The 22,091-nt window shown below is 51.6% G+C and overlaps 1 protein-coding gene across 1 annotated transcript; it reads right to left on the bottom strand.

The window, feature by feature from the left end:
- Positions 1-1,483: 1,483 nt before the first annotated feature.
- LOC133360517 (gap junction beta-5 protein-like) lies at positions 1,484-21,246 on the bottom strand. Its single transcript, XM_061579298.1, has 6 exons — positions 21,158-21,246; positions 14,351-14,445; positions 13,036-13,151; positions 9,668-9,801; positions 8,254-8,498; positions 1,484-5,592 (listed from the first exon to the last, which is right to left on the bottom strand). The coding sequence occupies exons 1-6, from the start codon at positions 21,204-21,206 to the stop codon at positions 4,885-4,887; spliced, it is 1,347 nt and encodes a 448-aa protein (XP_061435282.1). The 5' UTR covers positions 21,207-21,246; the 3' UTR covers positions 1,484-4,884.
- Positions 21,247-22,091: the final 845 nt, after the last annotated feature.

Raw genomic sequence — 22,091 nt, 5'->3', positions numbered from 1 at the left:
GATAATCGCGCACATTTATATAAATCAACTTTCGCGGCGTACCACCCCGCCGTGGGACATTGCCACGTGTACCCCCCCAGGGGTCCGTGTACCAGAGGTCGCAAACGGGTTTTGATTCCTTACCCGTACCCGGCCGCACCAGGGTCGCAAATGGGTACCCGTACCCTGTACCCGGCCGGGTACGGGTAGCCGTTCCCTACCCATACCCTACCCGAAATGAGTGACAAACGGCTACTCACCAGTGACTCACGGCCTACCCGTACCCGTACCCGGCCGCACCAGGGTCGCAAATGGGCTACCCGTACCCTGTCGGGTACGGGTAGCCGTTCCCTACCCGTACCCATACCCTACCCGAAATGAGTGACAAACGGCTACTCACCAGTGACTCACGGCCTACCCGTACCCGTACCCGGCCGCACCAGGGTCGCAAACGGCTACCCGGCTACCCGTATCCGGCCGGGTACGGGTAGCCGGGTATCGGGTAGGGTACGGGTATCAGGTACCCGGTTGTGACCTCTGCCGTGTACCCACCCCCGGTCAAGAACCCACTGCCAAAGAGGACTTGTCCCCGTTGCGTTCAGCGATGGGTTTTCTCCGGGATGGTCCGGGGTTATTCCTCACCGCTGGAGGAATCCGATTAGCCACGAAGCTTTTTTTGACAGATTTCATATTTGTCTAAAAAAAGAGGGTCTCGCCACGTACCCCCGACGTAGCAGACGAGACTTGAGGCTCGCTGAGGATCTGCTGGGTAAGTGAACCGAATACAGTTCCTAAAAAACTACAGCAATTTTTATTTTACCAGGTAAGGCCCCACCCACTGAGCTGATGTATAGCTAATTTTCAGAAGCGACCGGATTCTCACGAATGATAGTTTAACAAAGTGGACTTATCATCATCATCGTCGCGTAAAAATTTATAGCAGCAGCCAAATGCTCTGCACGCGTGAGACGTTGATTTTAAATGTGGAAGGGAAAAAACCCGAGAACCCGGAGAAAAACCCACGCGACCACGGGGAGAAAGACCCGCAAACTCCAAATGCACAGCAGGCATCAGCCACCGCACTCACGACCTCCTGAATACCAGGCGAGGGAGTTGAAATCTCGCCTGTGTCCACATCCACGGCACTAAAGCTGCCACTGCTGCCTGCCTGCTGCTGCACATGTTTGATTTCACGTGTCCATTACCTTCACTGAGCAAAGAAAGTTCAACTCCTGGTAGGACCCTGACCATTGCTCTCAATGCATCCCCACCCCTGACCCCTTCGGCCTGACACCTTTCCTGATCAAACCCCATCTTCTGTTCTTCTTTAGCCCCCCCTTCTTTTTTAGCCCCCGGCCCTTCCTCTCTATGCCCCGCCCCTTCCTCTCTATGCTCCGCCCCTTCCTGTCCAGGCTCCACCCTTTCCTCTTTAGCCCCCGCCCCTTCCTCTCTATGCCCCGCCCCTTCCTGGCCAGGCTCCGCCCATTTTTCTTTAGCCTCCACCTTTTCCGCTCTAGGCCACGCCCCCTTCATGTCCAGGCTCCGCCCATTCCTCTTTAGCCCCCGGCCCTTCCTCTCTATGCCCCACCCTTCCTCTCTATGCCCCGCCCCTTTCTGGATATGCCCCGCCCTTCCTATCTATGCTCCGCCCCTTCCGCTTCATGCCCCGTTCCTTCCTCTCTATGCCCCGCCCCTTCCTCTCTAGGCCCCGCCCTTTCCTGTCCAGGCTCCGCCCATTCCTCTTTAGGTTCCGCCCCTTCCCCCCGCCTGCAAGCGGGGTGTGTGGGGCTTAATGTGGATAGCGGTCAGAGGTCGCAAACGGATTTTGATTCCTTACCCGTACCCGGCTGCACCAGGGTCGAAAACGGGTACCCGTACCCTACCCGATACCCGGCTACCCTGTACCTGGCCGGGTATCGGGTAGGGTACGGGTACCTGATTGCGACCTCTGGGATGAAGCCATGTTGCAGGCGCGGATGGGTTGATTCTAGGAACTTGAATTGTGAGAAGAGACAAGACGTTGGGAAATGAGTGACAAACGGTGACTCACCAGTGACTCACGGCCTACCCGTACCCGTACCCGGCCGCACCAGGGTCGCAAACGGGTACCCGTACCCGGCCGGGTACGGGTAGCCGGGTATCGGGTACTCGGTTGCGACCTCTGGTAGCAGTGGTAGTTGTGGAAGGTGGCGGTGGTGGTGGGGAGTGCACGCACGGCAGTAGAGGTAGTGGTGGGTGGCGTCAGTAGGGGTCGATGTGGCGGTGGCGACTTTCACTACAACGACGAAACATTTCGCTTAGAGCAGCAATACAATAATATTTCGATTTAAAGCTTTCGTGACTGCAGGGATTCATCTTCTTGGTTCTTTCGGTAAAGTCACCACGTAGAAGGGAAGTAATAAAAGAATAAAAATAAAACATTATAAAATAATTATCACGACGTTACGGCCACAACGCAAGCAGCCGTCCTCAGGTGAAGACCAGGTCTGTCCATTCTACATGACTTTACCGAAAGAACCAAGAAGATGAATACAATAGTAGCTGGCAGTTTCTATCATCGACATCACCTCCGATTAGTACAATTGGCTAGGTATGGTGCAAAACAAGTTCAACATACAGACACACATCGAGTAATACAGTGAGAGGCATTCTGTATAGACATCACCCACGGTGACTGCAGTGGGAATCAACGTAACCATTAGCGTTACTTTGTTGCGATGGAGATTGTAAATTACAAAATAGATAAAACAAACCTCCTAAATTCTAGATTTGAAGTTTTCCTGACTGCAAGGGTCCATACTCTTTGATTTTTTCGGTAAAGTCACGTAGGTAAAAAAATAAAATAAAAATAAATTAAATCACGACGTTTCCACCTGAAGACGGAAGCTTGTGTTGCCTCCGAAACGTCGTGATTTAATTTACTTTGATTTTATTTTTTACCTGCGCGACTTTACCGAAAAAAACAACCTCCTGAACACACGCCCATCCCTCCACGTGAACATAAACAACAACATTATTTCCTCGACATCCCATCAGCCATGTGCACGGGCTTCTGGAAGTGCCTCGTTTCAGCAGCACCGATTCAAGACAAGCGACAACTCTGCTGAGCAGACACTCAACGCCGAGACTCTGACGAGACAGCGGATGTCGAAACCGGTTTCCAGCGGTTGCTCGTCTTGTAATCAATGCTGTTGAAATTGCACACTCCCAGTAGAACGTACGCGTGTGGCCGATGGGATTAGTCATAAATCCTTTAATATTTTATGTGTGGAAAGGTGTCTACGTGAAGGAGACACTGACCCGCTTGTCACGTTCAGTGGACGATTGCTCTGTGGCACTAAAACACCCCGCGTCTGGAATTTAGTGACTTGTGCTGGCAAGATCCGTCGCATGAAACGTCACATACTATATATATATTTCCTTTATAAGGTACCACGTGCTACCATCTGCTACGAAGGTCCGTCGCCCGAAACGTTGCCTATGTTATTGCTATGCTTGTGCACCACTGCCAACGCAGCAGCAGCATCACTGGGCGCCGCGGTGGTGAGATGCGTTTCTCTCTCATCATCATCATCATCACGGTGGCTAGGAGATGTTGACTACCTCGCCTGGTGTGCAGGAGGTCGTGGGTTAGATCCCGAACCTGATGATGCCTGCTGCTGTAGATTTGGAGTTTGCGTCTCTCTCTCTCAACATCATCATCATCATCATCACGGTGGCTAGGAGATGTTCACTACCTCGCCTGGTGTGCAGGAGGTCGTGGGTTCGATCCCGACCCTGACGATGCCTGCTGCTGTATATTTGGAGTTTGCGTCTCTCTCTCATCATCATCACGGTGGCTAAGATACGTTAACTACCTCGCATGGTAGAGGTCGTGGGTTCCATCCTGACCCTGACGCCTACTGCTGTACATTTGGAGTTTGCGCCACCCGAGGACAAACAAGCATTCGCCGCCGCACCTGGCTGATCGCCTAGAGTAGTTCTCCAGTGCCATGCAGAGCAAGGGTTAGTGGACCGCACACAGATGGGTTATGAAACTCCCTCTTATACCCGTGGGTGGGTGTGGTGGAGGAGCCGTACCCATCTCACTCCCTGCTAGAGCAGAGTGTGTGGACTAATCCCCATCTGTTCCATCTCACTCCCTCCTACAGCAGAGAGTGTGGAACGAATCCCCATCTGTTCCATCTCACTCCCTCCTACAGCAGAGTGTGTGGACTAATCCCCATCTGTTCCATCTCGCTCGCTCCTATAGCAGAGTGTGTGGACTAATTCCCATCTGTTCCATCTGGAATAGCAAAGTGTTGCCCCCGACCCTCCCACCCCGCGCGCACGTCTGCGGTTTTTGTTTTAGTCCGGGCGCTCCGGATTCCTCCCCAACACGAATATAAACGCTTATTTAATTGTCTGAAAACATCGGAATATAAAGAGGACTGTGAGAGCTTGGGGGGTTGTGGGGGGGACACAACCGTTGGTGTCGCCAGCTCCTCACTACCGCGGCTGCTACCACCGCTGCCTTCCCGCACCTCGTCCGAGCGGGTTCCCCATCGGCAATTGCGAAGAGAGAGAGAGACGCGCAGTTTGCACCGACCGACGACGAACGCCGCCTCTGCGCACGAAAACCGACACGTCGTCGTCATCGTCTCAACGTTGTCGCTCCCTGAGTAGTTCCATGGCTTCGTCTTCGCGCAGGCGGGAGAGAGATGAGCGAGAGCTTGTTACCCGCCAAGGCACGCCGATGCCCCAGTCTGGCACGCACCCGCGTAGATGCGGGCTGAATGATTACTTTTGCCAAACGTCAAGGGAACCAAGTAACAGAAGCAAGAACAAAAACAGAAAAATCCACGGAAACGGAGTTCCTCCTCTTCGTCGCCGCCGCCGCCATCGTCGTCGTCATCATCAGCATCGTCACTTCCCATCTCCCATGCTGCCCGCCCGCCTCTCCTTGCTCAAGGCGCCCTCTTTGCCACGGCCGCCCTTGCCCGCCCCTAGCAGCGCCCGCTCTCCCACTTCCTCCTCTTCCTCCTGCTCCTCCTCGTCGCCACCGTCCTCTGTCACCTCCTCGCCGCACGAGCGGCACTTCCCGTGCGTCGCCAGGTGCGGCGCCCGCGGTGACACCAGCAACGAAGCCGCCGGGGACACTGGGGGAGGAGAGCAACCTCCTCCTCCTCCACCTCCACCATCTCCACCATCGCCATCGCCCATCTCTATTGCCTGCATCCGTGTCACGCCCTTCTTCTTCCTGCCGGCCTTGTCCTGCGCCTCTAAAACCACGACGCACCGCCCCGGAAGCACTCCGTTTGGCCGCCCCGCGCAAGCCGAGCTCCGGCTGCCACCACCGCAGCCACCGCCACCGCCGGGACCGCCGCCGTCACCGTAGCTGCCGCCGCGGGTCAGTTCGGCCCTGCCGCGGGCCGGGTGGCACGAGCAGTCGCAGCGGCAGCTGCAGCAGGCTGCGGCCTTGTCGTCGGGGGCCGAGCGCGTTGAGTCGCTCCGCACCGCCGAGAGGGGCGGCTCGCGGAGGTTGACATTCCTTCGCGTGCTGCAGAATAACGGCCCCAGCCAGTACTTGATGGGGATGTAGAAGAGCTCAATGAGGTTGAGGAAGAGGCAGATCTGGGCAGGGGCGAGAGAGAGAGAGATGGTTACGTCGCGACTTAAGCAATGAGGAGCTCCTGATTGGTTGGTGAGAGAGACGGTGACGTCACGACTTTAGCACGTGGCTTTTACATTGAGACGCTCTGATAGGTTGGTGAGAGAGACGGTGACGTCACGACTTTAGCACGTGGCTTTTACATTGAGACGCTCTGATAGGTTGGTGAGAGAGATGGTGACGTCACGACTTTAGCACGTGGCTTTTAACATTGAGACGCTCTGATTGGTTGGTGAGAGAGACGGTGACGTCACGACTTTAGCACGTGGCTTTTAACATTGAGACGCTCTGATAGGTTGGTGAGAGTGACGGTGACGTCACGACTTTAGCACGTGGCTTTTAACATTGAGACGCTCTGATTGGTTGGTGAGAGAGACGGTGACGTCACGACTTTAGCACGTGGCTTTTAAAATCGAGACGTGGCTGAATACACAGAGTGGCCCAAAAGTCAGGGCAAGTAGGATTATTATACTGGGTGGCCCTAAATGAGGACAAGTAGGATTCTTGTTATACAGGATCGCCTAAAAGTGAGGACAAGATGGGTTATTGTTATACAAAATGGCCTAAAAGTGAGGACAAGATGGGTTCTTGTTATACAAAATGGCCTAAAAGTGAGGACAAGATGGGTTCTTGTTATACAAGATGGCCTAAAAGTGAGGACAAGTTGGGTTATTGTTATACAAGATGGCCTAAAAGTGGGGACAAGATGGGTTCTTGTTATACAAAATGGCCTAAAAGTGAGGACAAGATGGGTTATTGTTATACAAAATGGCCTAAAAGTGAGGACAAGATGGGTTATTGTTATACAAAATGGCCTAAAAGTGGGGACGAGATGGGTTATTGTTATACAAAATGGCCTAAAAGTGAGGACAAGATGGGTTATTGTTATACAAAATGGCCTAAAAGTGAGGACAAGATGGGTTATTGTTATACAAAATGGCCTAAAAGTGAGGACAAGATGGGTTATTGTTATACAAGATGGCCTAAAAGTGAGGACGAGATGGGTTATTGTTATACAGGATGGCCTAAAAGTGAGGACGAGATGGGTTATTGTTATACAGGATGGCCTAAAAGTGAGGACAAGATGGGTTATTATACAGGATGGCCTAAAAGTGAGGACAAGATGGGTTATTGTTATACAAAATGGCCTAAAAGTGAGGACAAGATGGGTTATTGTTATACAGGATGGCCTAAAAGTGAGGACAAGTAGGGTTATTGTTATTATTATACAGGATGGCCCAAATCTCAGAATTTTTTGAGGGCAAGTGCTCTTCACGAGTAGCAACACCTAAAAAGGCTGGCACGGCACACGAGGGGGTGGTTGGCCAGCACCACGCCCCAGCGGTGACGTCTACTACACACCACACCCAGGCACTCATAGGAATCGGGGGCCGAGATGACCTCTGGGGAGGCCCGGCAGCTCTGAGCGAATGCCCGAGTGTCGGCATCTTGTCACCTCTCATGCACTCAGCTACCCTCGCCGTCGTAGCCGTAAGCCGATGCGGCGGGTTACACAACGATCCCCTCCTGACCCTCCTCCCCCACCCCTGTGCCACCCCCCTGGGCGACTGGCACTGACTCTGCACAAATGGCTGCCAAGAAGTCGGAGGCCACCTAAAAGCTCGCTGAACCGGTTAAGGCAGCAGCCGCGTGACGATGACTTCACGGTGCCGGCTGTTGCGTTACCTGCATATGCATGGGCTTGTGTGTGTGAGTGTGTGTTTTTCTGTGTGTTTGTGTCTCTGTGTGTCTAAAGGGGAGCGGTTAGCGCGCTGCTGCGCTGTGAATCCAGCGGCCCAAGTTGGATTCATGGCAGTGACGATTATCTGAAGCGGTCCTGGGCTTCCCCTATGTCTATTCGGCCTCAAATGAGTATCTGGTGTGGTGTTGTAGTAAACATCGCCACTGTGGAGACAAAGGCAGCCGGGCGTGGTGCTGGCCACCCACCCACCCCCTAGTGTGCCACAGTGCCGGCCTTCATTGGTGCTACTCACTAACAGCACTTGCGCTAAAGAGTCTATTAAGGCTACACGGGGGGATCTTTATCTTTGCATGTCCGCGTGTTTCCCTGATGGCTGCTGATGATGGTTACCAAGGCTGCGTTGGCAGTGGGTTTAACGACACGACATTTATATATTTACACGATCTATCACAAAAAACATCTATTATGGATTAACAACAAACAAACTTGTAGGAAAAATATGCAAACAAACATGCTCTGATAATAGATGACATTGTCTTTGAAACCGATTGGCCTACACCAGAGACAGCAGCCTTCTTTATGGCCTTGTCTCACCACCATTGTCACACCAGAGAACAGTTCCAAAAGGCGAACAGCACATTATCAGAGCCTGCTGGTTTGCATGCTTTGCCACAAGTACGTGCGGTTACTGCGGGTGCCGCTCCGATGTTGGTGCCGAAAAGCGGAAATGTCCCAAGTACGAATGGACAAACAGGCGATCTGACGGTCCGACGGACGGACGATCGGCCAATCGGACACGCGAACGGAGAAAAAAAAGAGAAAATGGCCGATCGGAGACACACAAACGACAGCCGGTCAGACAGAGGCGGTGGCACGGATCCACCGGACGGCCGGACAGACGGACGGACGTCCGAGCACTCACCCCGGACACAGTGAGCATGAAGATGATGAAGACAGTCTTCTCGGAGGGGCGCGACACGAAGCAGTCGACCGAGTTGGGGCACGGGGCCACCGAGCACTGGGCCACCATGGGCAGGATGAGTCCCAGGGGCGAGCAGAACCTCCAGAAGAGGTAGGCGGAGCCCACCTCGACGACCACTCGGCATATCACGCTCAGCTGGTAGGTCCACACCAGGCCCCCCTCCATCTTGTCCAGGTCCTCACGACCTGCGGGTGGGGGTGGGGGACATTGAGAAGGGGAACACGAGAAGAAAGAAACGCGAGACAGAGAGAGGTGGGGAACACAAGAGAGAGAGAGATGGATACATTGAAGAGAGAGAGGTGGATACACTAGAGAGAGGTGGATACATGAGAGAGAGAGATGGGGAACAAGAGAGAGATTGACACACTAGAGAGATGGGGAACACGAGATAGATTGACACACTAGAGAGATGGATACACGAGAGAGAGAGAGAGATGGATACACGAGAGAGAGAGATGGGGAACACAAGACAAGAAAGACGACGCTGCCAACACTTGCCAAAGCTCTGCGGGCCTCTACGTGGTGGCAGTGCCGGATTATCCTAGTAGCAAGAGTAGCTACAAATGCTACGGGCCCCGCACTTTCAAGGGCCCTGCGCTAAATGCTTTCAAGCTATCAATTCCGGTTCAGTGATTCTGCACTTACTATAGTACTATACCGCCTTCAACTTTAATGAACGATTGGTTGTTTAAGTTTCGATTTCAAGCTTTCGTGACTGCAGGGATTCATCTTCTTGGTTCTTTCGGTAAAGTCACGTAGAAGGGAAATAATAAAATAATAAAAATAAAACATAATAAAATAATTCTCACGACGTTTCGGCCACAACGCAAGCAGCCGTCTTCAGGTGGAGAACAGGTCTGTCGGGGAGACAGAGTCTCATTCAGACCCATTCAGACGCTGTCTTCCCGACAGACCTGTTCTTCACCTGAGGACTGCTGCTTGCGTTGTGGCCGAAACGTCGTGAGAATTATTTTATTATGTTTTATTTTTATTATTTTATTATTTCCCTTCTACGTGACTTTACCAAAAAAACCAAGAAGATGGTTTCTTAAGGTTAGCGATTTGTCATATTATCTGGCTGTATAGCAAATGAAAAAATACAATCACTTTACTATGCAAGTAAAAAAATTATGTTTTAATATTTACGTGTTTTTTATTTTCTATTTAGGGCCCCTTATAAACAACATTTGCTACAGGCCCCACACAAGCTTCATCCGGCACTGCATGGTGGGAGTGAACCGGGTTGCCCGGATAGAACCTCAGGCGTCGCGAGCGGGTGACGGGTTGGCGAGTTGTAGAGGGGGTGGGGGGGGTCAGAGGGAGGGAGGAACGCTCGATCTCCCGCGGCCGTCACCTTTGAACTTGTTCCGGAATCGCCGCGCCGCCACGTGCATGAGCACGAGCATCGTGGGCGTGGACACGAGCACCAGCTGGATGGCCCAGAAGCGGATGTGCGACACAGGGAAGAAGTAGTCGTAGCACACGGTCCTAGGGTGGGGGCGGGGCAGGGGGTGACGACCAGAGGTCGCAAACGGGTTTTGATTCCTTACCCATACCCGTACCCGGCCGCACCAGGGTCGCAAATGGGTACCCGTACCCGGCCGGGTACGGGTAGCCGTTCCCTACCCGTACCCTACCCGAAATGAGTGACAAACAGCTACTCACCAGTGACTCACGGCCTACCCGTACCCGTACCCTGCCCGAAATGAGTGACAAACGGTGACTCACCAGTGACTCACGGCCTACCCGTGCCCGTACCCGGCCGCACCAGGGTCGCAAACGGCTACCCGGCTACCTGTATCCGGCCGGGTATGGGTAGCCGGGTATCGGGTAGGGTACGGGTATCGGGTACCCGGTTGCGACCTCTGGCGAGGACGTGAGGAGGGGCAGATGGACAGAGTTCAGGAGGAGGCGGGGTTGGGAGCGATGGTGGGCGACGGCTGTCTGGGTGTTGGGCGAGGCTACCTGAGGAGTTGGCTGGGCTAGCTCAGTGGTGGGCGGGGCAACCTGGGCAGTGGGCGGGGATAGTCCAGTGGTGGGCGGGTCTAACTGAGTGGTGGGCGGGGCCACCTGAGTGGTGGGCGGGTCTAACTGGGTGGTGGGCGGGGCCACCTGAGTGGTGGGCGGGTCTAACTGAGTGGTGGGCGGGGCCACCTGAGTGGTGGGCGGGTCTAACTGGGTGGTGCAGTAGCACAAATAACAACACTGGTTAATTGCGTGCCTATGCAGGTTACCATGTGTTGATTAACTGTGCCTAATCCCAAAGCTAAAACCCTCACACAAAGACCAAGATCCCCCGTACCAGGTACTCGTTTAAGGCTGAGTCGACCTAGTGGAGGCCCAGGACCGGTTCAAATAATCGTCACCGGTGTTGGCCGTGAGCAGGAATCGAACTCGGGTCGCCGGGATTGTAGCGCAATGTAGCGCTAACCACTACACTACCTTTCGATTTAAAGCTTTCGTGACTCCAGGGATTCATCTTCTTGGTTCTTTCGGTAAAGTCACGTAGAAGGGAAGTAATAAAATAATAAAAATAAAACATAATAAAATAATTCTCACGACGTTTCGGCCACAACGCAATCAGCCGTCCTCAGGTGAAGACCAGGTCTGTCAGGGAGACGCTGTCTCCCTTCTACGTGACTTTACCGAAAGAACCAAGAAGACACTACACTACCGCTCCCCACCAAACTGGGATGCCACACACAGCAGCAGCAGCAACAACAACATCGCCCCTCAACTGCAAAAAAAAATAAACTTAGCAGGACACTCGTAAATAACAAAACACAGTTTTGGGACTCATTGCCTACCTTTCATATACTTTACACTCTTATCGTGTTTGTGTTTTCTTTGTTATTTCTGACCCCGTGCCCCAACTGGGACATCTGTGACTAAAAACAAGAGTTTCATTGATCATCCGATTGCTCCAGGATGAATAAAAGATTAATCATTCGGATACATCTTCCCTGGACGAATAAGTAAATATAAACAGAGTCGTTTGTATACCACTATGAGTTGGCCATTAATGATGCACGCTGCCAGGGACGGCTGCCAACAATTGGCACAAGCGTCTGCGGTCCTCTACATTGTGGAAAGTATAAACCGGAGTACAGACAGTCCTCGACTTATGAACACCCATACTTACGAACGCCCGCTCTTACGAACGCCACCCGCATTTACGAACACCACCCGTATTTACAAACGCCACCAGTACTTACGAATACCTGCACTTACCAATGCCCGCACTTACGAACGCCACCCGTGCTTACGAACGCCAGACTTACAAACGCCCACACTTATGAACACCCGTATCTACGAACACCCGTACTTATGAACGCCACCCATACTTACGAACACCATCCGTACTTACGAACGCCCGTACTTATGAACACCCACACTTACGAATACCCGTACTTATGAATGCCACCCATACTTATGAACACCAGTACTTTTGAACACCACCCATACTTATGAACACCACCCATACTTACGAACACCATCCATACATACGAACGCCTGTACTTATGAACACCCGCACTTACGAATGCCAGACTTACGAATGCCCAGCACTTACAAACGCCCGCACTTACGAACACCCTGCACTTACTTACGAACCAATTTCCATGAAAAAAAAGAAAAGGCCAAAAAAACATCAACTAAAAAAAACCTCCTAATTGCGACAAATTAAAGGCGAACTATTTTGCTCAGAGGAGCAATCCTCCGCTAGATGCAGTGAGTCAGCCTCGTGGGGTTGGGGTCGTCGTGGGGGTCAGCTTGAGTGATGCTTGCTCTGTGTGCGCGTGTGTGTGTGGCGTGTGTGTGTGTGGCGTGTGTGTGTGGCGTGTGTGTGGGGCGTGTGTGTGGCACGTGTGTGTGTGGCGTGTATGTGTGTGGCGTGTATGTGTGTGACGTGTGTGTGTGTGCCGTGTATGTGTGTGACGTGTGTGTGTGGCGTGTGTGTGTGGCGTGTGTGTGTGGCGTGTGTATGTGTGGCGTGTGTGTGGCACGTGTGTGTGTGGCGTATGTGGCGTGTATGTGTGTGTGTGTGGCGTGTGTGTGTGTGTGGCGTGTATGTGTGTGTCGTGTGTGTGTGGCGTGTGTGTGGCACGTGTGTGTGTGGCGTATGTGGCGTGTGTGTGTGGCGTGTGTGTGTGGCGTGTGTGTGTGTGGCGTGTATGTGTGTGACGTGTGTGTGTGGCGTGTGTGTGGCACGTGTGTGTGTGTGGCGTGCATGTGTGTGTGGCGTGTGTGTGGCGTGTGTGTGTGGCGTGTGTGGGTGGCGTGTGTGGGTGGCGTGTGTGTGTGCCGTGTGTGTGTGTAGCGTGTGTGTGTGGCGTGTGTGTGGCACGTCTGTGTGTGGCGTATGTGGCGTGTATGTGTGTGGCGTGCATGTGTGTGTGGCGTGTGTGTGGCACGTGTGTGTGTGGCGTGTGTGTGTGGCGTGTGTGGGTGGCGTGTGTGTGTGCCGTGTGTGTGTGGCGTGTGTGTGTGGCGTGTGTGTGGCACGTCTGTGTGTGGCGTATGTGGCGTGTATGTGTGTGGCGTGTGTGTGGCGTGTGTGTGGCACGTGTGTGTGTGGCGTGTATGTGTGTGGCGTGTGTGTGGCGTGTGTGTGTGGCGTGTGTGTGCGCCGTGTATGTGTGGCGCATGTGGCGTGTATGTGTGTGGCGTGTGTGTGGCGTGTGTGTGTGGCGTGTGTGTGTACGCATGCTCCCGCTTGCGTACTTGCATCCCGGCTGCCGCGTGTTGCACTCGAACTCCTTCTGCTCGTCCGAGTAGACCTTGTCCGCCACGGCGACGAGCACCAGCAGCCGGAAGATGAGCAGCACCGACAGCCAGACCTGCGCAGCGCACGCGGCGGACAGCGACGTCGACGATTGCCCGTTGAACAACGCCGATAGAACGTGGTTGGGGACACCGACGATTCCCATTGGACAACGCCGATAGCACGTGGTTGGGAGACACGGGCGATGCCCATTGGACAACGCTGAGAGCACGTGGTTGGGGGTACATAGACGATGCCCATTGGACAACGCTGGTAGCACGTGGTTGGGGCTACATAGACGATGCCCATTGGACAACGCTGGTAGCACGTGGTTGGGGCTACATAGACGATGCCCATTGGACAACGCTGGTAGCACGTGGTTGGGGCTACATAGACGATGCCCATTGGACAACGCTGATAGCACGTGGTTGGGAGACACGGGGATACTTTAAACGAATTTTTTTATTTTTTATTTTACCAGGTGAGGCCAACTTGAGACTACGTAGCTCATTCTCAGAAGCGACCCTATCACAAATGATGACTCAACCAAGTGGGCTTATCATCGTCAGCATCATCATCACGTGGGAATGTATAGCAGCAGCCCAATACTCTTAGCGCGTGGTGACGTTGATTCCAAATGTGTAGGGAAATCCCGGAGGGACCCATAGAGAAATGCACGCGACCAGGGGTATAGAGAGAGACACTCAAACTCCAGGCATCGTCAGGGTCGGGATCGAACCCACGACCTCCTGTATACTAGGCGAGGTCGTTAACATCTCCTAGCCACCGTGATGATGATGAGAGAGACATACAAATTCCAAATATACAGCAGCAGGCATCAGGGTCGGCATCGAACCCACGACCTCCTGTATACCAGGCGAGGTCGTTAACATCTCCTAGCCACCGTGATGATGATGATGAGAGAGACATACAAATTCCACATATACAGCAGTAGGCATCAGGGTCTGAATCGAACCCACGACCTCCTGCATATCAGGCGAGGTCGTTAACATCTCCTAGCCACCGTGATGATGATGATGAGAGAGAGATGCAAACTCCAAATATACAGCAGCAGGCGTCATCGGGGTCGGGATCGAACCCACGACCTCCTGCATACCAGGCCAGGTCGTTAACATCTCCTAGCCACCGTGATGATGATGAGAGAGACATACAAATTCCAAATATACAGCAGCAGGCGTCATCGGGGTCGGGATCGAACCCACGACCTCCTGCACACCAGACGAGGTCGTTAACATCTCGACAAAAGGAACGAACCTTTCCGACTGCCGTTTCATACTTGGCCACGTTCTTAAGGACATCGTTGAGCAGGCTCCAACTCATGCTTGCGGCAGTCCGCGACGGGCAGGAATCTGCAACAGGAGGAGGAAGAATGGGCGTTCGCATCATCACCATCACCATTGGAATCATTTTTATCATCGGTAGAGTTCTGTCCACAATGGTGGTATCGTCATCGTTAGCGGGACACGTGTGGTAGTGGCGGTAGTAGTAGGGGTAGTGGTGGTGGTAATAGTAGCGGTGGTTGTAGTGGTGGTATTAGTAGTGGCGGAAGTAGTAGTTGTAGTAGGGATAGTAGTGGTGGTAGTAGTGGTGGTAGTAGTAGTAGTGTTGGTAATAGTAGTGGTAGTAGGGATAGTAGTAGTAGTGGTGGTAGTAGTATTGGTGGTAGTAGTAGTAGTGGTAATAGTAGTAGTAGTGGTAGTAGGGATAGTAGTGGTGGTAGTAGTGGTGGTAGTAGTAGTGGTAGTGGGTTCGTAGTGGTGGTAATAGTAGTGGTAGTAATAGTAGTGGTGGGAGTAGTAGTGGTGGGAGTAGTAGTGGTAGTTAGTTGTAGTAGTGCTGTGTGTGTGTAGTGCTGTGTGTGTGTAGGGCTGTGTGTGTAGTGCTGTGTGTGTAGTGCTGTGTGTGTGTATAGCGGTGTGTAAGTGTATTTTAGCCGTTCGGCGCTCTGCTCGTTGTTGTGAGCGTCGATCCTCTGTCCTTAGTTGTGTGGCGAGTCTTTGGATATCTGCTGATGAATCTATGGGTCTCTATGTGGTGAGTCTATGGGTCTCTGTGTGAAGAGTCTGTGGGACTTTGTGAGTCTATGGCTCTCTGTGTCTATGGCTCTCTGTGTGAGTCTATGGCTCTCTGTGTGAGTCTATGCCTCTTTGTGTGAGTCTATGGTTCTCTGGTGTGAGTCTATGGCTCTTTCCGTGAGTCTGTGGCTCTCTGTGTAAGTCTATGGCTCTCTGTGTGAGTCTATGTCTCTCTATGTGGTGAATCTATGGCTCTCTGTATGAGTCTATGACTCTCTGTGTGTCTATGACTCGCTGTGTGAGTCTATGGGTCTCTGTGTGAGTCTATGGTTCTCTGTATGAGTCTATGGCTCTCTGTGTGAGTCTATGGTTCTCTGTATGAGTCTATGGCTCTCCGCGTGAGTCTATGGCTCTCTGTGTGAGTCTGTGGCTCTCTGTGTGAGTCTATGGCTCTCCGCGTGAGTCTATGGCTCTCTGTGTGAGTCTATGGGGCTCTGTGTGATTATATGGCTCTCTGTGCGAGTCTATGGCTCTCTGTATGATTCTATGGCTCTCCGCGTGAGTCTATGGCTCTCTGTATGAGTCTATGGCTCTCCGCGTGAGTATATGGCTCTGTGAGTCAATGGCTCTCTGTGTGAGTCTATGGGTCTCTGTGTGAGTCTATGGCTCTCTGTGTGAGTCTATGTGTCTTTGTGTGAGTCTATGCCTCTCTGTGTGAGTCTATGAGTTTCTGTGCGAGTCTATGGGTTTCTGTGTGAGTCTATGGGTCTCTGTGTGAGTCTATGGCTCTCTGTGTGAGTCTATGTGTCTTTGTGTGAGTCTATGCCTCTCTGTGTGAGTCTATGAGTTTCTGTGTGAGTCTATGGGGCTCTGTGTGAGTCTATGGCTCTCTGTGTGAGTTTATGGCTCTCTATGTGAGTCTATGGCTCTCTGTGCGAGTCTATGGGTTTCTGTGTGAGTCTATGGTGCTCTGTTTGAGTCTATGGCTCTCTGTGTGAGTCTATGACTCTCTGCGTGAGTCTATGGCTCTGTGAGTCTATGGCTCTTTCTATGAGTCTATGGCTCTCTGTGTGAGTCTATGTCTCTCTGCGTGAGTCTATGGCTCTCTGTGTGAGTCTATGGGTCTCTGTGTGAGTCTATGGCTCTCTGTGTGAGTCTATGACTCTCTATGTGAGTCTATGGCTCTGTGAGTCTATGGCTCTTTCTATGAGTCTATGGCTTTCTGTGTGAGTCTATGTTTCTTTGCGTGAGTCTATGGCTCTCTGTGTGAGTCTATGGGTCTCTGTGTGAGTCTATGGCTCTCTGTGTGAGTGTATCGCTCTCTCTATGTGAGTCTATAACTCTCTGTGTGAGTCCCATAGACTCACACAGAGAGCCATGAGTCTATGGCTCTCTGCGTGAGTCTATGGCTCTCTATGAGTCTATGGCTCTCTGTGTGAGTCTATGGCTCTCTGTGTGAGTCTATGGCTCTCCGCGCGAGTCTATGGCTCTCCGCGTGAGTCTAGATATGACACTCGAGAACCCGGTTTGAACTCAGGTGGGTCCAGTCTGAACCCGCCACCGCATTGTCTACGGCACGGCCACCGTGACAAAGCAGTCTCGTCTCTGGCATCGTTGTTTCTCGTCTTATATTAAATCCTTCATATTAAGTTCACTTGCTTGCTTTCTTGCGCGCTTACGACCGTGCAAATCTTTCGGTCGTTTTTTAACCCACTTCCCGTGATCCAATCGAGCTGACATTTTGCACACAGACTCGTTGTGCGTGACACTTAATTTTCGTGAAAATGTTTTCCTAAATTTTACACTTTTTAGGAGAAAATAAATAATATTTAATTACCAATTGCTTAATGGTGGCAGGCAATCATCTGACCCATAGGTGGCAGCCATCTCAAGCCAGAGGACGAGAGGACTCTAGCCGCCACGCATATAAAGGATTTATAGTGAAAAACTTTGTTTTTACGGGTTTACTTTTTTTCTCTTCTCAACCAACAGCTCCGAGTCGACCGTTCCCACAATTCCCCTCACTTCCCACTACGGGAAATGGGCGGTCCGTGACGCCATTTGCAAGAAGGCCGCTGCTGCTGTTGTTGTTAGCTGTTGTTAGTTGTTGTTGTTAGCTGTTGTTGTTAGCTGTTGTTGTTAGCTGTTGTTAGCTGTTGTTGTTAGCTGTTGTTAGCTGTTGTTGGCTGTTGTTGCTAGCTGTTGTTGGTTGTTGTTGTTAGTTGTTGTTGGCTATTGTTGTTAGCTGTTGTTAGTTGTTGTTGGCTGTTGTTGTTAGCTGTTGTTAGCTGTTGTTGTTAGCTGTTGTTAGCTGTTGTTGGCTGTTGTTGGCTGTTGTTGTTAGCTGTTGTTAGCTGTTGTTGGCTGTTGTTGTTAGCTGTTGTTGTTGGCTGTTGTTGGCTGTTGTTGTTAGCTGTTGTTAGCTGTTGTTGTTAGCTGTTGTTGTTAGCTGTTGTTGTTAGCTGTTGTTAGCTGTTGTTGTTAGCTGTTGTTAGCTGTTGTTGTTAGCTGTTGTTAGCTGTTGTTGTTAGTTGTTGTTGTTAGCTGTTGTTGGCTGTTGTTAGCTGTTGTTAGTTGTTGTTGTTAGCTGTTGTTGGCTGTTGTTGTTAGCTATTGTTAGCTGTTGTTGTTAGCTGTTGTTGTTAGCTGTTGTTGTTAGCTGTTGTTGGTTGTTGTTGGCTGTTGTTAGCAGCGGCAGCGCTAGCGCCACTGGTCTCAAATTACACATTTCTATGGCCGGGGAAATTCCATCCATAATTAATGCGACCTGATTTGACTGTTGCTGCTCGGGCACATGGCCAACACATTCCATGTTCTCGTCACCATGGAGACCGTTCATCACCATGGAGACCGGGCATCGCCATTGAGACCGGTCATCACCATGGAGACCGGTCATCACCATGGAGACCGGGCATCGCCATGGAGACCGGTCATCACCATGGAGACCGGTCATCGCCATGGAGACCGGTCATCACCATGGAGACCGTTCATCACCATGGAGACCGGTCATCACCATGGAGACCGTTCATCACCATGGAGACCGATCATCACCATGGAGACCGGGCATCACCATGGAGACCGATCATCACCATGGAGACCGGTCATCACCATGGAGACCGATCATCACCATGGAGACCGGTCATCGCCATGGAGACCGGGCATCACCGTGGAGACCGATCATCACCATGGAGACCGGTCATCACCATGGAGACCGGGCATCGCCATGGAGACCGGTCATCACCATGGTGACCGGTCATCACCATGGAGACCAGTCATCACCATGGAGACCGGTCATCACCGTGCTAACCGCTGCACCACCGCTCACCAAAGGTCCCCTGTGTAGCCTCTAGCAGGCGGTAGGGGCAAGTGCTGTGAGCGAGTAGCGAGCTATGAAGGCCGGTACGGCACACCAGGGGGTGGGTGGCCAGCACCACGCCCGGCCGCCTTTGTCTCCCTATACGCACGCAGACAACACGCACACACAGAGACTATAGATACAGACAGAGAGAGACACACACTCACACACAGACTTAGAGAGAGACACTCACATATACTTAGAGAGACACACACACTCACACAGACTTAGAGACACACTCACACAGACTTAGAGACACACTCACACAGACTATATACACACAGACAACACATACACACAGAGACTATAGATACAGACAGAGAGAGACACACACTCACACACAGACTTAGAGAGAGACACTCACATATACTTAGAGAGACACACACACTCACACAGACTTAGACACACACTCACACAGACTATATACACACAGACAACACACTCACACATACTATAGATACAGACAGAGAGAGACACACACTCACACACAGACTTAGAGAGACACACACTCACACACTCACACAGACAACACACTCACATAGACAATATACACAGACAGACTTAGAGAGACACACATTCTCACACATACTTAGAGACACACACACTCACACAAACTATACATACACACACACAGCGACTGCATACATACACAAAGTTAGAAAGACACAAGACAAAGATCCCCCGTGTAGCCTTAACAGACTGTTGGGGCAAGTGCTGTTAGCGAGTAGCACCTATGAAGGCCGGAACGGTGGCACACGAGGGGGTGGGTGGCCAGCACCACGCCCGGCCGCCTTTGTCTCCCTAGTGGCGATGTTCACTACACACCGCACCAGGTACTCATTTGAAGCTGAGTCGACACACACAGACACACACACAATAAGGGCAATGAGTGTACACGTGTGCGTGTGTGATCACTCAGGGTGTGGTTATATCTCGTATTACACTCGGTGTATGTGTTGTGTGTTTAGTGTGTGTGTTTAGTGTGTGTGTGTAGTGTGTGTAGTGTGTGTGTGTGTGTGAGTGCTGTGTGCGAGTGCTGTGTGTGTGTAGTTTTGTGTGAGTGTAGTGTGTGTGTGAGTAGTGTTGTGTGTGTAGTGTGTGTAGTTTTGTGTGTGTAGTTTTGTGTGAGTGTAGTGCTGTGTGTGTAGTGTCTGTGTGTAGTGTGTGTGAGTGTGTGTAGTGTTGTGTGTGTGTGTAGTGTTGTGTGTGTAGTTTTGTGTGAGTGTAGTGCTGTGTGTAGTGTTGTCTGTGTGTAGTGTTGTGTGTGTGTGTAGTATTGTGTGTGTGTAGTGTTGTCTGTGTGTAGTGTTGTGTGTGTGTGTAGTGCTGTGTGTGTGTAGTGCTGTGTGTGTGTAGTGTTGTGTGTGTGTGTAGTGCTGTGTGTGTGTAGTGCTGTGTGTGTGTAGTGCTGTGTGTCTGTGTGTAGTGTGTGTGAGTGTAGTGTTGTGTGTGTGTAGTGTTGTTTGTGTGTAGTGTTGTGTGTGTGTGTAGTGTTGTGTGTGTAGTGTTGTATGTCTGTGTGTAGTGTTGTGTGTGTAGTTTTGTGTGAGTGTAGTGCTATGTGTGTAGTGTCTGTGTGTCTGTGTGTAGTGTGTGAGTGTAGTGTAGTGGTGTGTGCGTGTGTAGTGTTGTGTGTGTGTAGTGTTGTGTGTGTGTAGTGTTGTGTGTGTAGTGTGTGTGTAGTGTTGTGTGTGTGTGTAGTGTTGTGCGTGTGTAGTGTGTGTGTAGTGTTGTCTGTGTGTGTAGTGTTGTGTGTGTGTGTAGTGGTGTGTGTGTAGTAGTGTTGTGTGTGTGTAGTGTTGTGTGTGTGTAGTGTTGTGTGTGTAGTGCTGTGTGTGTGTAGTGTTGTGTGTGTAGTGTTGTGTGTGTGTAGTGCTGTGTGTGTAGTGTCTGTGTGTAGTGCTGTGTGTTAGTGTCTGTGTGTTGTGTGTGTAGTGCTGTGTGTGTGTAGTGTGTGTCTCTCTCTAAATCTGTGTGAGAGTGTCTCTGTGTGTTTGTATACAGTCTGTGTGAGTGTGTGTGTAGTCTGTGTGAGTGTGTGGACATATAAACACTCACAATTTGTGTGTAGTCTGTGTGTATATACTGTGTGTGTGTGTAGTCTGTGTGTGTATATACACTGAGTGAGTGTGTGTGTAGTCTGTGTGTATATACTGTGTGTGTGTGTAGTCTGTGTGTGTATATACACTGAGTGTGTGTGTAGTCTGTGTGTATGTATACTGTGTGTGTGTAGTCTGTGTGAGTGTGTGGACATATAAACACTCACAGTTTGTGTGTAGTCTGTGTGTATATACTGTGTGTGTGTAGTCTGTGTGTGTATATACACTGAGTGAGTGTGTGTGTAGTCTGTGTGTGTATACTGTGTGTGTGTGTAGTCTGTGTGAGTGTGTATACTGTGTGTGTGTAGTCTGTGTGTAGTTTGTGTGTATATATACACTGAGTGTGTGTAGTCTGTGTGTATATATACTGAGTGTGTGTGTGTAGTCTGTGTCAGTGTGTGGACATATCAACACTCACAGTTTGTGTGTAGTCTGTGTGTGTATACTGTGTGTGTGTAGTCTGTGTGTGTATATACACTGAGTGAGTGTGTGTGTAGTCTGTGTGTGTACTGAGTCTGTGTGTGTGTAGTCTGTGTGTGTACTGAGTCTGTGTGTATACACTGAGTGAGTGTGTGGACATATAAACACTCACAGTCCAATTCACGTTTGCGACTCTTCAACACAGACCGGACCGGGCTCATCCATACCTCAGCTGCCTCTCGCTTCGTCTCCCCCCCCACTCCCCCCCCACTCTACCCCCCCACTCTACCCCCCCCCCCTCACTCTACCCCACCCACTCTGCCCCTCCCACTCTACCCCCCCCCCCACTCTGCCCCTCCCACTCTACCCCCCCCCCCACTCTACCCCCCCCACTCTACCCACCCACTCTACCCACCCACTCTACCCCCCCCCCCACTCTACCCCCCCCCCCCACTCTACCCACCCACTCTACCCACCCCCCACTCTACCCCCCCCCCCATTCTACCCCTCCCACTCTGCCCCCCCCCCTCCTCTCTACCCCCCACTCTACCCCCCCTCCTCTCTACCCCCCCCCCCCCACTCTGCCCCTCCCCTACCCTCCTCCTCCTTCAAGCTCAGAGGCACCAGCAGCAGCTCCGCCCCACCCACTCCTGTGACGACTCACTGGGGGTGTGACCGCCGTGACGGTGATTACGCACGTGGACGTGTCTATGTGTGTACCTGTGTGTGTGCGTGTGTGTCTGTGTGTGTGTGTGTATGTGCGTGTGTGTCTATGTGCGTGTGTGTCTATGTGCGTGTGTGTGTATGTGCGTGTGTGTCTATGTGCGTGTGTGTCTATGTGTGTGTGTATGTGCGTGTGTGTCTATGTGTGTGTATGTGCGTGTGTGTCTATGTGCGTGTGTGTCTATGTGCGTGTGTGTCTGTGTGTGCGTATGTGTATGTGCGTGTGTGTCTATGTGTGTGCGTGTGTCTATGTGTGTGTGTGTATGTGCGTGTGTGTCTATGTGTGTGCGTGTGTCTATTGTGTGTGTCTATGTGTGTGTGTCTATGTGCGTGTGTGTGTATGTGCGTGTGTCTATGTGCGTGTGTCTATGTGTGTGGGCCTG

The sequence above is a fragment of the Lethenteron reissneri genome, chromosome 69 (genome assembly GCF_015708825.2).
Source record: "Lethenteron reissneri isolate LAM-NWPU_2019-01 chromosome 69, ASM1570882v1, whole genome shotgun sequence".
NCBI lineage: Eukaryota > Metazoa > Chordata > Hyperoartia > Petromyzontiformes > Petromyzontidae > Lethenteron > Lethenteron reissneri.
This window is presented reverse-complemented; position numbering and strand designations above follow the sequence as displayed.

What these genes read in the sequence shown, in the direction of transcription:
- LOC133360517 (XM_061579298.1), bottom strand. Translation starts at nt 21,206, where the DNA reads ATGAGCCCGGTCCGGTCTGTGTTGAAGAGTCGCAAACGTGAATTGGAC. An exon ending in TCGCAAACGTGAATTGGACT is followed by an intron (nt 14,446 to 21,157) that starts GTGAGTGTTTAT and finishes CTCCTGTTGCAG; the next exon opens with ATTCCTGCCCGTCGCGGACT. An exon ending in ATGAAACGGCAGTCGGAAAG is followed by an intron (nt 13,152 to 14,350) that starts GTTCGTTCCTTT and finishes TGCGCTGCGCAG; the next exon opens with GTCTGGCTGTCGGTGCTGCT.